Below are 15,065 nucleotides of genomic sequence, written 5' to 3'. Positions count from 1 at the left end.
ATCAGAAGTACTCTCAAGCTACCTTCCAAATACATTTACTGGCTTATCCCCTGATCTGTTCACCTTAACCGCTTCTTCACACACACGAACACATGAAACTGCCTTATACTGAATAAGATCCTTGGTCCATCAAAGTCAGTATTGTCTACTCAGTCCTTTTAACTGGAGATGCTGAGAATTGAACCTGGGACCTTCTGCATGCCAAGTAGATGCTCTACCACTGAGCCACAGCCCCTCTATCAAGGTCAGTATTGTCTACTCAGACTGGCAGCGGCTCTCCAGGGTCTCAGGCTGAGGTCTTTCACATCACCTACTTGCCTAGTCTTTTTAACTGGAGATGCCGGGGATTAAACCTGGGCCCTTCTGCATGCCAAGCAGATGCTCTACCACTGAGCCATGGCCCCTCCTTCTTCCTCTTCCCGGTGCCATCACCTTGCACATAAAGTACCCCTTGCTCCGCAGTGCTGCTTCAAACGAGTCCTGCAATCACTGCCATTTTCTCTCCATTCCTTCTGACCTCAATGCCATAAAATAAAGAGAATGAGAGTAGGAGAAGAGTGACCCCCCAGGTGTTGTTATTTGCATGAAGAACTTCTTGAAAGTTAGAGCAGGTCCTTAGTGGAAGTCTTCTTCAGGAGGTGGTGGGCTCTCCTTTGGAGGTTTTTAAGCAGAGACTAGATGGCCATCTGTCAGCAGTGCTGATTCTGTGAACTTAGGCAGATCATGAGAGGAGGGCAGGAAGGGTTGCGTCAATATTTGGCTCTCATGGCCCTTTCTAACATGCCCAGGGAAATGCTGATCGCCACTTTGGGGTCAGGAAGGTATTTTTCTTCCAGGCCAGATTGGCCAGGGATCCTGGAGGGTTTCTTTTGCCATCTTCTGGGCATGTAGTATGGGTGACTAGGAGAGTGCGCCGGGGGGGGGGAGGTATTTGTGAATTTCCTGCATTGTCCTGGGGGTTGGACTAGATGACCCTGGAGGTCCCTTCCAATTGTACGATTCTATCCTCACCCATAGAAATCCATTGTTGTGGTGTTTCAGCTCCTACTCTTCCCAACCCACCATTAACCCTTAGAAGGTTTGTGGGGAAAGGAAAGCAAGATTGGTAGCTGTTGCCATGACTCATTGCTAGTTTTCCGCCCGGTGGTACGGCCGTACTAATAAGAGCTTTGTGTTCACAGAATGCATTTTCAAATGTTACTGTCTTTTAACACCCCCCCCCCCCAAAAAAAAAGCATGATCAAAGGCTCAGCATTTTGCCGGCACTTAACGTCTGAAAAGTTTATTTTAGAAATAATGTTCTCATAATTTTGTCAGTGTTCTGTTATGCTGTGATAAACATGAAATATAAAGCTGTACCCATCATTGAAGTGTGAAAATGCTGTTTGTTGCCACAGAATTATTTCACTGATATAAATGTTAACTGGTGAAGTCAGAGCTGCTTCTCTGGTGACCCCGGGGTCCAGTGTCGTGTTTTGTGGCTGGCTGTTTCTGAGAAATTTCTTCTACTTTCATGTTTTGTTCTGGGTTTTTTTTGCATTATCCCAGAGTTTATGTAAGTAGCTAACAGGGCACTGGGAAATCTCAGAAGTAATTTGTGTATAATAACTTTGCTTGAATACGAAAATTTTACCATGAGCCCCTTCCCCACTGGTATAGTAACGAATAGAAAAGTGTCGGGAGACTTCCAGGAACTTTGGCATCAGCATTCAGTGGGATTGCTTTTATTTTGTCATTAAATTTGTAATGTGATCAACAAACAAGAGAGAAACGGCATTTCTCCCTCTGAGGAAAGGTCATCTTGATTGGGTGATTCTCCATCAAGGTGACCTTGTCCTCAGAGGAGAAAGGACCCTCACGCTAAGTAGCCAGCGTACCTATCTCTGTTTCTTAAAAATGGCTTTAGTGAGCCGGTACAGGGAGTATATTGAGCGAGTATGCACAAGGTATACCAATTACAATATTCCTTTTTGTCTTGTATCCTACTGCTAATTCCACTGCGGCAGAAGCGCCTCCAAGTAAAGAGTATCAAAAGCCCCATTCTGCCCTTGCAAATAATGATGGCAGAAAGTGTGATGCTTTGGGTTTAAGTTCTGATCTCCTTCAGGCCTCTCTCTCCTGATTGAAAACTGCCTCGCCTGGATGATATGATAGCAGGTTTTTTTTTTGTGGGGAAATAACTCTTGTTGAACTACCTGGCTTTAATTTTTCCAAAATAAGACAGTTCATCTCACAGAACACTGAACAAATAGTGCAAGACGAATGGCACGGTGTTGCTTGAAAACTGGTCAGTCCTGTTGCCCTGTAGAGAGATGTCTGGCTTTATTCAACCCCTCTGACCAAGGCCAGAACAGAAGATTCACTGCTGGCAAAGAGAGGATGTTTAGCAGTAAAACTGATTCCCTGGAACATGTCCAGAAGCTGAGATCCACAACCTATCCCAAGATCCAGTTAGCCTCTCATGTTCCCAGGCACCTCAAAGCAGTCTTTCCCCCTCCTTTGTTCATTCTACTGTTGTACTGTTCTTTGGAATTTCCTTGTAACTAGTTTTCAGATGGAAAAGAAGCTCTTGAAGATACATTTCTGTAAGGGTTTCTTTGCTTCCTCCTTGGGACCAAATCTCAGACTGGTCCCACAACAATTTAATGAGCTTTTGGAATAGAAAGTGTGGTTATGTGTAGTAGCTGTAGTCTACGGTAAAAAAAAAAAAAAGATGGTAGTTTTTGTTAACAGTAGAAAATAAACCACTACACAATGATCCGTGTAGGATCCAATCAGATACTTATTAGTATAACAGTACTACCACCTTGTGGTAATTGGCTATAATTCCTTTTTATCTTCAAAGCACTCCGCTGAGCATGTTTTTTGTACACTGTTGTTCAAAAGAATTGTTTTGACAAAGGAATGAGTCATTTTTCACACAAACCATTGATGTTTTGAGAGCTAGAGTTGAGTCTAGGAGCACCTTAGAGGCGAACAAGATCTTGGGGGTTATGAGGTTTTGAGAGTCAAAGTTCCCTTCGTCAGATACGAGGAACGTATCTGTTTTGGATGTTTTGGAGTCTTTGTGGCTTTTGAGTTTGCTGTACCTGGCATTTTGCAGGAGTTGTTAGAAACAGTGTGGGTAAGAGCTTGGCTGGGGTTTGAAACTGAGATGAACAAAATTGTAGGTGATATGAAATTGTCCGTGCAATTCAGTGGTTAGGAGATTTCAAATCCCACCTTTTTTTTTTTAGCTGGATCAGAGAACTCAATTGTTATGAGGTCTGGATATGACATAAATGTCACTTGGTTGGGCCGTTCCGGGACTCGCCAGCCCAGATCGAGAGTGTGAGAGGGCTTGATTGCCTCAGCTGGCTCGCGGGCCTGATAAAAGCTCTCAAGGGGCCAAATCCAGCCCCCTGGGCCTTGTGTTTGACACCCCTGAGCTGGATAGGAGAGATGGACGGGGTTCAGTTCAAGGTGCTGGTTATCACTTGCCAGGCCCTTCACGGCCTAGGACCCGCACGCACCTGTGGGACCGCCTCTCCTACAGTACTCGCCACAGCAGTCTCAGTCGTCTGAACAGAACCTTTTGGTAAAGGTAAAATCGGTAGCTGCCCACTCGAGCGCTTTCTCAGCGGTGGTTCCTACCTGGTGGAACGGCCTGCCTGAGGAGGCCCATAAACCTCCCACAATACTACCATTCCGCAAAATGTGCAAACAGAAATATTCAGGAGGTAATTCTTGCAATGGAATCAGATCTTTAGTGGGACAGAACAGTCCAGAATGGCATCTTCATAGGGGTGTGGAGAGGGTTGGGTGGGTTGCCTCATACTTTTGCAATCCCACACTGCATTGCTCTCACTAAGCTGGCCTGGGCAGCTGGCTGTTCACATTGCCATTTAATTTTGCATTCCCGGTTTCTATTGCATTGCTCGTTTCCATTGTTCATTGTATACCTTTATGATGGCATGATCGTCCTGTTGCTTGCGCTGCCATTCAGTTTTGTACTCCGAGTCCTATCGCAATTGTTCGCTTGATGTCCTACACTGTATGATTACATTTTTCCCCTCTTTCTGTACCCTGTAATCTGCTGTGAGTCTCTGTGAGAAAGGCAGCCTATAAATAAGCTAAATAATAATTATATGAAAGTGATCCTTTTAAAACAAAGGGATCATCATATTTTAAAATACTGAGCCCAGTTCTTGAAACCCTCAGCTGTGTGGAAGACGTGCCATGTGACAATCATTTTGTGCATAGCAGTTCAGTGTACATATTCCATTCCACACAGCATAGTATAGTGGCTAGATTGTCAAACTACAACCAGGGAAACTTGGGTTCAAAGCCCTGCTCGATCATACAACTTACTTGTGCAATTTTGGGGCAGTCATTGCAAGGTTCTCTCCCCCCCCCCCCGGTTAATGCAATGGGCCATTTAATTGAACACCCTGATCTCAGTTACTCTTTTCAATGCCAGGTTTAAAAAATAAAAAACCAGGGAAGGGGTTGCATTGAAAGATATTTTTTAAATAGCAGCACAGCCATGAAGATGAAGAATTTTATATGCTGACTTTCTCTACCTTTTAAGGAGAATCAAACCAGCTTACAATCCCCTTCCCCTCTCCACAACAGACACCTTGTGAGGAAGGTTGGGCTGAGGGAGTTCAGAGAGAACTGTGACTGGGCCAAGGTCATCCAGCGGGCTTCATGTGGAAGAGTGGGGAAACCAACCCAGTTCTCCAGATTAGAGTCCACCGCTCATGTGGAGGAGTGGGGAATCTAACCTGGTTCTCCAGATTAGAGTCCACTGTTCTTAACCACTGCACCACGCTGGCTCTTACAAACAACATTACCCACCTAACCACTCTTTCTGCCAGGGCCATCTTTGCCGGCTAACATTAGATGGGCTTGTGATGCAGTTCCATTCAAAGCCATACATCTGTCAGATAGGGTTTCTGACAGCTCCGGTCCCAAACAAAGTGGTTTCCCCGCAAACAAGATGGGGTTCTCCGTGCACTCCTTCCCCCCCCCCCCCGTTTTGCACACAAACTCCGGGCAGGGATTTACATTTGTATTGGGACCCGCCCGGGTAAATCTTTCATCTGATATCGGGTCCTGCGCACAAAGCCGGGAGCTCGGCCATCTCCCCCACCGATTGCTCTTAATGGTTTCTGCTTAAGTTTTACTTGAGTCGTTACCGGCAGGAAGCGACTACATTGTCTCTTTGTTTTCATAACCTTATTGTATCTGTCCTATATATGTATCCTCTCCACCCCAGTAATGTATTCCAGCCTTGTTTGCCTCCTTACTGAAATCACTGACTTTTGGAATAAATCTTTGAATCGCTGCTCTGCCTGGATTCGAGTTCTATTGCCAGAAACGCCGTGTATTTGCAGAAGCCTGACAAAATCAGGTGTGAACAAAGTCAGGAGGACAACATGGAAAACACTGGACTGCAACAATTTGACAGTGGCATTGTCTTGGCTTCTCCCTAATAACTGTGGACTAGATCGAATGGAGACCGGTGAACCTCCTAGAAGGAGGAGCTGTTGGTGGGAAGGCATGTCCTGGAGAGTGTGGTCCCCAGTTAGTGAAGGGTTTTAAACCAGCAAAGTGAATTGTGTTCAGAAACAGATTCACAATTTGTTAGTGTTATATGTACATTCTGCATAGGCCCCAGCCAAAAGGTGGCCTTCTGAATTCTTCACAAGTTGAAGTTGCTTTCCAGGACAGCCCAAAATGGAGCGTGTGACAGAAGGGCAATCTCGGGATTATAGAAACATGAATCATTGCGGCTGAGAACAGCAGACTCAAAGAAGGGATGAGAGCTTTTGAACCCAATGTAAACAATAAAAGGCACTTCTAGCAGCCATTCCACTGTGCCCTTTGAAGCAGCAGAGCTAGGTCCAAGAGCCACCCCCAAAGTCCTCACTCAATCTAACAATCAATTTGACTATCTCTCCTACATGGATCCCTCTCTCCCCAAGATCATCTTCCTGTTTAACCAATATTACCTTACATTGGCTGGAATCTACTTCCACTTGACCGGAATAGCCGAGCATTGATTCAGGTCAAAGATAGCTGCATGTAGAGGTTTTGGTGAGGATACGTCTATCTATGGCATGTTTATCCCACCATTCCTCTCAGGAGCTCAGGGAGGTACTCATGGTTCTTACTTTCTTCTTTTACCTTCACAATAATTCTGCGAGATAGGTTAAGCTGAAAGGATGTGACTTGCCCAGGGTCACTCAACAAGTTCGGGGCAGTGTGGGGATGTAAACCTCTCAAATGCTAGTCTGATGCTCTGCTTTGTATATATCTACAAGGATATGTCTGTCATCTATCTGTCTGACATCTGTCATCTATCACCTATCAATCAATCATTCATCTATCTATCATCTATCTATCTCAGTGTTATTAGGATATTAATGACAACCCACTCCATCTGTTGAGGGCAGCAGGAAAAGAGGAAGACCCAACAAGAGATGGATGGACTCAGTAAAGGAAGCCACAACTCTCAGTTTGCAAGATCTGAGCAAGGCTGTTAAGGACAGGACGTTTTGGAGGACATTGATTCATAGGATCACCGTTAGTCAGAAGCGACTTGACGGCACTTAACATACACACACACTCCATGTGTGTGTAAAGTGCTGTCGGTTCACAGTTGACCTGTGGCCACCCAGTGGTTTTCAAGGCAAGAAATGTTCAGAGGTGGTTTGCCATTGCCTTCCTCTGCATAGCAACCTTGGTATTCCTTGGTGGTCTCCCATCCAAGTACTAGCCGGGGCCGACCCTGATTAGCTTTTGAGATATGATGATATCAGGCTAGCCTGGGCCATTCAGGTCAGGATGCTTTCAGGCATATCCTAGGACAATTAGCATGATACTGAATTGGTCTCTCTCTGAATGAACCTCCCTGCCATTGATGAGCTAGAGAGGATAAAACCAACTGAGAGGTCGGTGCCAGAAACTCTTAAGACCTGGCTCTGATTGGTTTAACAGAATGGTTCATGGCACCAGAATGGATAAGGTCGAGCGAGATCAACAGGGAAGAATTACCCCTATCCACCAGTGCAGTGAAACCTGACTGTCCCATGACCAGGCTGGAAAACAGCTTGTGAAAGGTCAAGGGGTCCTCGTCCATGCGTAACTGGATTTGCTCTTCCATCACCTGCTCAATTACATTATCCAAAAAGGCAGATTTGATACTGGTCTATTTGCCAGGATTATCCTTTTCCGGAAGGCTTTTTCAAGGGAAGCCACATAATGGCCTATTTCAATTCCCTCAGGAAATGGCTCTGGTGTGGTATCACTTTGAATGAGATGGATTCCCTGCAAAAAAACAAAAACAAACAAAAAACCTGCCCAATCTTTGTTGTTAACTGTGGGGCAAGCAGTTGGGATCTAGGAGCCAGTCCCATTTTTGTAATCTCTCTCTCTCTCTCTCTCTCACCGGTGCTGCAACATTTTTGAACCACCCGTGTTTACATTTGGAGCTGTTAAGTCACACCTGACTTATCGCTACCCTGTAAGATATTCAAAGCAGGAGACATTCTGAGATGGTGTGCCATTGCTTGCCTCCGCATGGGCTGAGACAGTCCTGAGAGAACTGTGACTGGCCCAAGGTCACCCAGCAGGCTTCCTGTGGAGGAGTGGGGAATCGAACCCAGTTCACCAGATTAAAGTCTGCCGCTCTTAACCACTGCACCACGCTGGCTCTAGTCCTGAATTACCGCCACTGAATTGCTGGTTTTTTCATTATTATTTTTCTCTTTTTGGGTTGTCTTCTGAGGTATACTAGGTAATGACATTTTAGAAACTCATCCGTTTGCCTAGCTTCTCCTAAAATTCTCAGGTGTACTGACCTTTTAGCCTGAATGTAAATAGGGTGCTCCTCTTATGGTGCATGCTATCCATGCTATATCTAGTTCTGAGAAAAATGGCATTTCTTTTGTGAGTTATTTTCTTTCTTTACGTTCCCTGGTTCTTTCTTCTTCTCTCTACTCTTAATTCCTGCTGCTCTGTACATCTGTGGGTACGAAAAAGAGGTGCAGACACCAGCTCAAAGACTAACCTGAGGCTTGTTTGCCAGGAAAACATTAGCAACATTTCTGAAGGTAAACAAGGCTACTGAAAAGCACATTTGTTACAGGCAAGCAGCCTGTTTTTCTGAGGTCCTACTTGCACTTGCACTTCTAAAGAAAATATTTACATTATATACACAATGTTGGTACATTATGTATATGTCTGCATTGTGTATTTTATTCTTTTTGCACCCCACCCTCATTCCCGGCTGGGTTCAGAGCAGCTAACAGTCATCAGAATAATCCAGCAAATATCATATAAAAATATATAAAAATTCAATACAACATTACATAGTTAAAACATATAGCAATAATAATAATCGTTACAACCCATAAAGCCAATTGGCACATATCAATAGCCCACTGGATCACAGAGAGTCGGGGGTGGGGGAAATGCAGTTGGGACCCCACCGGCAATCAATAAGATAGAAACAAAAATATTGTCTTCTCTTTTTCTCTAGACCAGTATAAAGGAAGGATTACTTTTGAAGCAAACCAGTTCTTTTCAGAGGTGGAAGAAACGTTACTTTAAACTCCGGGGCCGTACTCTGTATTATGCCAAGGATTCAAAGGTAATCATGTGTTTCTTTCAGCAATTGACACACTACCTCTGTAACTCTAATTTGCTTTCCTGGTTATTTTTAGATGATTATGAAAGCAGTGTTAAAATAGCTGTAAAATTATCGGTTTCATAAGTAGGGTTTTTTTTTGGTAAAAATTAGTTGTGGTGCTTTGGTTTCTATGATACGTAGGGAATGAAGCAAGTTAATGTCAGGTTCAGCTTCTCAGTATTGGAAGGAAATATTGGGTCCTTTATAAAAGAGACTCTTTGGAGTTAAATAGTTAACATGTCCATTCCCCAAATTGACCTTGGTCAAATCTCCCTACGCTGCAGTAATCTAAAAACAGATGTTACCCAAAGATACACTTAATCGATGGAGTGATTGTCCAAGGGGGAGAGGTCAGTCATGAAGATGGCATAACTCAGAGGTGTCGAACTCAATTGTTGCGAGGACCGAATATGACATAAATGTCCCTTGGTCGGGCTGGGCCATGCCTCACCAGCCCAGATCGAGGGTGTGTGTGGGGGCTACCTAGGCTGGATCTGGCCTGCGGGACTTATGATTGACACTGCTCCTCTAAACCACTTGGAATCTAGAGGTTTGGAATAGAGGCAAAAGAATGAAAACGGCAGCAGCCCCATTACGCAATCCGAGAGACAGAGAGGTCGTGAAGGTCCGATCCAGCTCACCCGCTCTGTTTCACACCCTTGGTATAAGGAAACGATGCTCTCTTCTCTTACCACAGGGGCCTAAAGACTGTATCGTTCTGCAAGCCTCTAAAGCAGGACCAGATATGACATAAATGTCACTCGGTCAAGCTGGGCCATGCCTTGCCAGCCCAGATCGGGAATGGGGTGGTGGTGGCTGACTCGCGGGCCAGATAAGAGCTCTCAAGGGGGGCTTATGTTTGACACCCCTGACATAGCTGATTTAGTGATGAGAATGCAGCTAAGTCTTGTTGGTAGGATAACAAGAAGTATCAAGTGTCAGTAATTTCTTACTTTTCCAGAGGCCAGGATGTCTATATAATTGCTCTCAAGGCCATGCTTGAATAATAGTAAAATGTGTTTATTAGAGAAAAGGAATATATGTGAAATGGAAAAACCAATTTAAGGGCCCCTCAGGTTACCCAGGGCATTACTGCGCGGCCTTCCAAAGCTCTCTTCCTGGGGTTGCTTTATACACAATAATGACAGCAGGGTTGGATAGGAGTAAATAATCTTGCAGATAAATTAGCCTTATGCATAACAACAGCCATGGGAACAAAAGGGATATGCTGGGAATGAAAGGAACGATATGATAGTATAGATTACACACCCTTGTCTTTAATTGTTTTTGCAATAGTTTTCTATTTAGAGGCTCGTTTTGGCTAAAATCAGTCTGTGAATATAGTAAATAAATAAAAGTAACATTTAAGGGACTTGCAGTTCACGTGCTTCTGAGTTCTTGGATTAAATACCCTCAGAAGTGACACATGTCTTATGTCCTTTTCACAGTCTCTGATCTTTGATGAAGTCGACCTGTCAGATGCCAGCGTAGCTGAATCAAGCACCAAAAATGTCAACAACAGCTTCACGGTAGGCGGCCAGCGATAGCTGCTATGAAAGCATTATAAGAATAGCTTTTGCTGTTCTTTACATTGCCTTATTTTTCAGCTTCTTAGGGCAGAAATTCCCTCCGCGTTCTTAAAATAACGCCTCTTCTGTTTGAAAGGATTTAAGCTTTAAAGGTCCCAGAGTTCTTGTTTACCTTCAGAAATGTTGCTAATGTTTTCCTGGCGTTGACTGATCCACCAGAACAGTCGGCTCACACATGTTGCTTACTTTTGAGAGTTCTGTCAACAGCCCCCTTCTCGTTGTTGGGGATTTCCAGGCTCCCTAAGTTAAGGAGAGGAACTCCAGAGCAATGCAAAACAGGACAAAAGAAATACCCCCAGCACAGATGACAAGGAGTTGAGGAGGAGGGACGGGCCTGGCAGTCTTGAAGTCTAATTTGTGTGTTTGAAGTGTGGGGTGGGGAATGGGGGGTCCAAAGTTTCTGGGGTCCTATCTGCTCTGGGGTCCCGGGGAGCCAGGCACTCATTCCGCCCCATTTTGCTCTGCTGATAGGAAGCACAGTGCCTGTTGGAATGCTCATGTCTCCAGCCCAATTTCTTCTCCTTTGCCCTGCTGTTTTCCCATCTGTGAACACATGAAGCTGCCTTATACTAAATCAGATCCTCGGTCCCTCAAAGTCAGTATTGTCTACTCAGACTGGCAGCGGCTCTCCAGGGTCTCAGGCTGAGGTCTGTCACATCATCTACTTGCCTAGTCCCTTTAACTGGAGATGCCAGGAATTGAACCTGGGGCCTTCTGCATGCCAAGCAGATGCTCTACCACTGAGCCATGGCCCCTCCTCTGAGTGTGTGTGTATGTTGTTGTTGTGGTGGTTGCCTTTAGGAGTGAGGTGGGACCCAGGTCCTTCAGAGTCTGGGTGCTCACACAGCTAATTTCAGCAGCCCTGCCATGAGGTTAAATTGAGGAACTCCCTGCCCCAGGGCATGGTGATGGCTGCCAACTTGGAAGGTTTTAAGAGGGGAATGAACATGTTCATGGAGGCGAGGGCTATCCATGGCTACTAGTAAAAATGGATACTAGTCATAATGCATACCTATTCTCTCCAGTTATCAGAGGAGCATGCCTATTGTATTAGGTGCTGTGGAACACAGGCAGGAGAATGCTGCAGTCGTCTTGTTTATGGCCTTCCTAGAGGCAACTGGTCGGCCATTGTGTGAACAGGCTGCTGGACTTGATGGGCCCTTGGTTTAATCCAGCAAGGCTTTTCTTATGTTCTTATGTAGAGAGTGGGGACGCGGTGCCACTGTACCGTAGCCCCCGAGGACCTGTGTTTTCCCGCTCCCTGCAAAGCTCATGGCTTCTTCAGTGGGATGTGTGTTCAGTTCTCATCATGGAAAATGTACATCCGATAGAAACCCCCTCCCCAGTACAATCTTTGAAAAAGCCACGTAGAGCTCCTGGAGAGGGCATGATTGGCAGAGATAGGACCAATAGTGAGTCTAACCCAGATATGGGTTAAAAAAATGAAATGAAGGCAAAGAAACAATTGGTGCAAGGGAAATAAGACTTTAATAGGTTCTGTAACCCCAACGCATTTCGCGTAAAGGCTCTTTCAGATTCTTCTTCAGCAAATGCAGCTCCCAAGTGGTGTGGACGCAGAAGAAAACAATGAAATGAAGGCGAAGAAACAATTGGTTCAAGGGAAATAATACTTTAATATGTTCTGTAACCCCAACATGTTTTGCGTAAATGATCATTCAGATTCTTCTTCACCGTCCCATGTGGCAATAAAGGCTTTTTGCTCGCAAGGAGCGCTGAAGTAGAATCTGAAAGATCCCCCCTGAAGAAGCTTTATGCGAAACGCGTTGGGGTTACAGAACTTATTAAAGTATTATTTCCCTTGGAGAACAATCCCTATGAGGAAAGGCTGAGGGAGTTGGGAATGTTTAGTCTGGAGAAGAGGAAGTTGAGGGGGGACAGGATTACTCTCTTTAAGTATTTGAAGGGCTGTCACTTAGAGGAGGGCAGGGAGCTGTTTTTGTTAGCAGAAGAGGATAGGACTCGCAAGAATGAGTTTAAATTGCAGGCAAAAAGGTACTGGGTGGATATTAAGAAAAATTTTTTTTACAGTTAGAGTTGTTAAACAGTGAAATCAGCTCCCTAGGGAGGTGGTGAGCTCCCCCTCTCTGGCAGTCTTCAAGCAGCAGCTGGATGAACACTTGTCAGGGACGCTCTGGGCTGATCCTGCATTAAGCAGGGGGTTAGACTAGATGGCCTGTATGCCCCCTTCCAACTCTATGATTCTACTATTACCCTGCACCAATTGTTTCTTTACCTTTGTTTTATTTTGGTGTGACTCCCTCCTTTTCTTCCTTAAGAAAAGTTTCTTCCTTAAGAAAATGAGACAAAGGCATTCTGTTTAATACCATAATGAAGGTGACGGTCCTAAAGTATGCCTTTTTTATTGTGTTCTCAAAGGAAACGGGCAGATGTTAATGTGCGAAAGGGAACACCGAGGGGAGGGAGGTCCTTCAGGTTTGTAGGCGCTCGTATGTATAAAAGATGCCTATGAATTTCTGCTGCGTCCGCGCCACTTAGCAGCTGCATTCAGGAAGCTCGTTAGGTAAATTAAAGTGCAGTTTAGAGAAGCTCTGCCTTAGAACAAACACAGAGCAGAGATGATTTGGTAAGTAAGAGATGAATGCACGTTTATCAGAAGATCCAGTTTTCCTTTTTAGGTGAGAGTCTTGTTGATTTATCTTTAGATGACACGGAATATGAATTCTGAAATCGTTATCTGTAGAAATGGGGCATAGTTTTCCTTCATAATTGCACAGAGAAAGTGGCTATGAAATGAGATGTAAGTTCATAAGTGTTTCCAATAAGGAACAAATGAATATTTTGGTGGCGTTTTCTACCCTCTGATGGAGGTATCGTTTTACTAATTATGTTTTGAAATAATTTCAGCTGAAATTAACAGAAAGTTGGTTCTTGTAGGTTATCCGGGCTGTGTGACCGTGGTCTTTGTATTTTCTTTCCTGATGTTTCGCCAGCAGCTGTGGCAGGCATCTTCCACAAGATGCCTGCCACAGCTGCTGGCGAACCGTCAGGAAAGAAAATACCAAGACCACAGTCACACAGCCCGGATAACCTACAAGAACCAATGAACTCTGACCGTGAAAGCCTTCGACAATATTTTTAACAGAAAGTATTTGTGCTGTGCTGTTTTTATAACTGGCTACTGTATATTCTTTTATTAGAAAATGGGTTTGCTATTTCTGAATTTGCCCAGTATGTAAAAAGAAGTTTGTGTGCACGTAAGTATTATCTTTATCATGCAGATGTATGTATGGCTATACATATGTATAAAAAGCAGAGATTTTATCTTGAAATGGTTCTTATCAAAGTGCGAAACAAAATTGCCAGTAGTTCTTCGAGCAATACCAAGGCAAATGATTATGGTCGTTGTAGCGGGTATTTGCATTTGCAATTTTTTAGGATAACTAGGGTCAATTTCACTTTGGGTGCAAAACAGCTTCCTCTTCTTACATTCTGTTCTAAACCGTCCTTGTAGAAATTCAGTGTAATTATATCCAGAGATCTCTTTCAGATAATCACTCCATTCAGGAGGCTAATATTGTGTGCAGAGAATAGAAAAGAGATGGAGGATTGGATCAGCTCACTGAAGTCTGTACAGTCCCGAGAACATTATGAGGTAAAATTAATGCTTCCATTGGTACAACTTGTCTTTTCTGTTGAAATATCGCCAATTTCCCAAGCTGTGGTAAATGGAAGGAAATTATTACGTTGTATAAAGAACCCATGAAACAAAACCCTGTGTGTGTCAGTTAAACCTTTAATAGTTTGTGCATCGTTTCTGCATGTTGACCTTTAAATACATTAGTTGGTGGTAGGTTCTGTAGCTATGTCCTATATTTGCAAATTTGTCCTGACTTCTCTTTCATTTAGACTGCACAGTTTAATGTGGAACATTTCTCAGGGATGCATAACTGGTACGCCTGCTCCCACGCGCGACCGACCTTCTGTAACGTCTGCAGAGAGAGCCTGTCTGGTGTTACTTCCCACGGCCTGTCCTGTGAAGGTATAAGTCAGCATTTTCCCTTATATTACCGTCATGATAAATGCTAGCATCGAGGACAGCCATGTGTCCCGTTAAAACCAGTCAGAATTTTACAATTAAACATCAATTACCATCACAATTTCTATCATAGGTATCTAGGGGAGGGGCTGTGGCTCAGTGGTAGAGCATCTGGTTGGCATGCAGAAGGTCCCACATTCAATCCCTGGCATCTCCAGTTAAAGGGACTAGGCAAGTAGGTGATGTGAAAGACCTCAGCCTGAGACCCTGGAGAGCTGCTGCCTGTCTGAGTAGACAATATTGACTTCGATGGACCAAGGGTCTGATTCGGTAGAAGGCAGCTTCATGTATTTTTTAAATGTAAAGCTTCTTTATTTTATTGAGAATAAAGAATAAAAAACCCTGCTCAAAATCTTACCTTGTGGGAAACCTGACATTGTAAGCCATGTGCAGACAATACAAACATGTTACTTAAGCTTGCTTTTAAAGCACAGCGAGGTTCCCACTGTATTGTTATGAACATAAGAAAAGCTGGATCAGACCCAGGCCCATCGAGTCCAGCAGTCTGTTCACACAGTGGCCAACCAGGTGCCTCTAGGAAGCCCACAAACAAGACGACTGCAGCAGCATTCTCTTGCCTGGATTCCACAGCACCTAATACAATAGGCTTTTCTGATCCTGGAGAGAATAGGTATAATTTTGTGTACATCGAACCATCAATGGCGCTGCTGAGGGCCTGTGAGTAATGCCTGTATGCCGGCTCAAAGGTCCGGTTTTTGGA

The 15,065-nt window shown here is 44.2% G+C and overlaps 1 protein-coding gene across 1 annotated transcript in view; it reads left to right on the top strand.

Moving 5' to 3' along the window:
* Positions 1–15,065, top strand: part of DGKH (diacylglycerol kinase eta) — a 78,952-nt gene that overhangs the window by 23,833 nt on the left and 40,054 nt on the right. Inside the window, exons 2-5 of the mRNA XM_056861732.1 lie at positions 8,528–8,638; positions 10,126–10,206; positions 13,796–13,900; positions 14,155–14,287. Coding sequence (XP_056717710.1) covers positions 13,847–13,900; positions 14,155–14,287 — 187 coding nt within the window. The 5' untranslated portion in view covers positions 8,528–8,638; positions 10,126–10,206; positions 13,796–13,846. The remainder of the gene's footprint in view (positions 1–8,527; positions 8,639–10,125; positions 10,207–13,795; positions 13,901–14,154; positions 14,288–15,065) is intronic.

This window comes from Euleptes europaea, chromosome 16 (assembly GCF_029931775.1).
Source record: "Euleptes europaea isolate rEulEur1 chromosome 16, rEulEur1.hap1, whole genome shotgun sequence".
NCBI lineage: Eukaryota > Metazoa > Chordata > Lepidosauria > Squamata > Sphaerodactylidae > Euleptes > Euleptes europaea.
The sequence above is the reverse complement of the archived record's forward strand: the minus strand, read 5'-3'. Positions and strand labels throughout refer to the sequence as shown.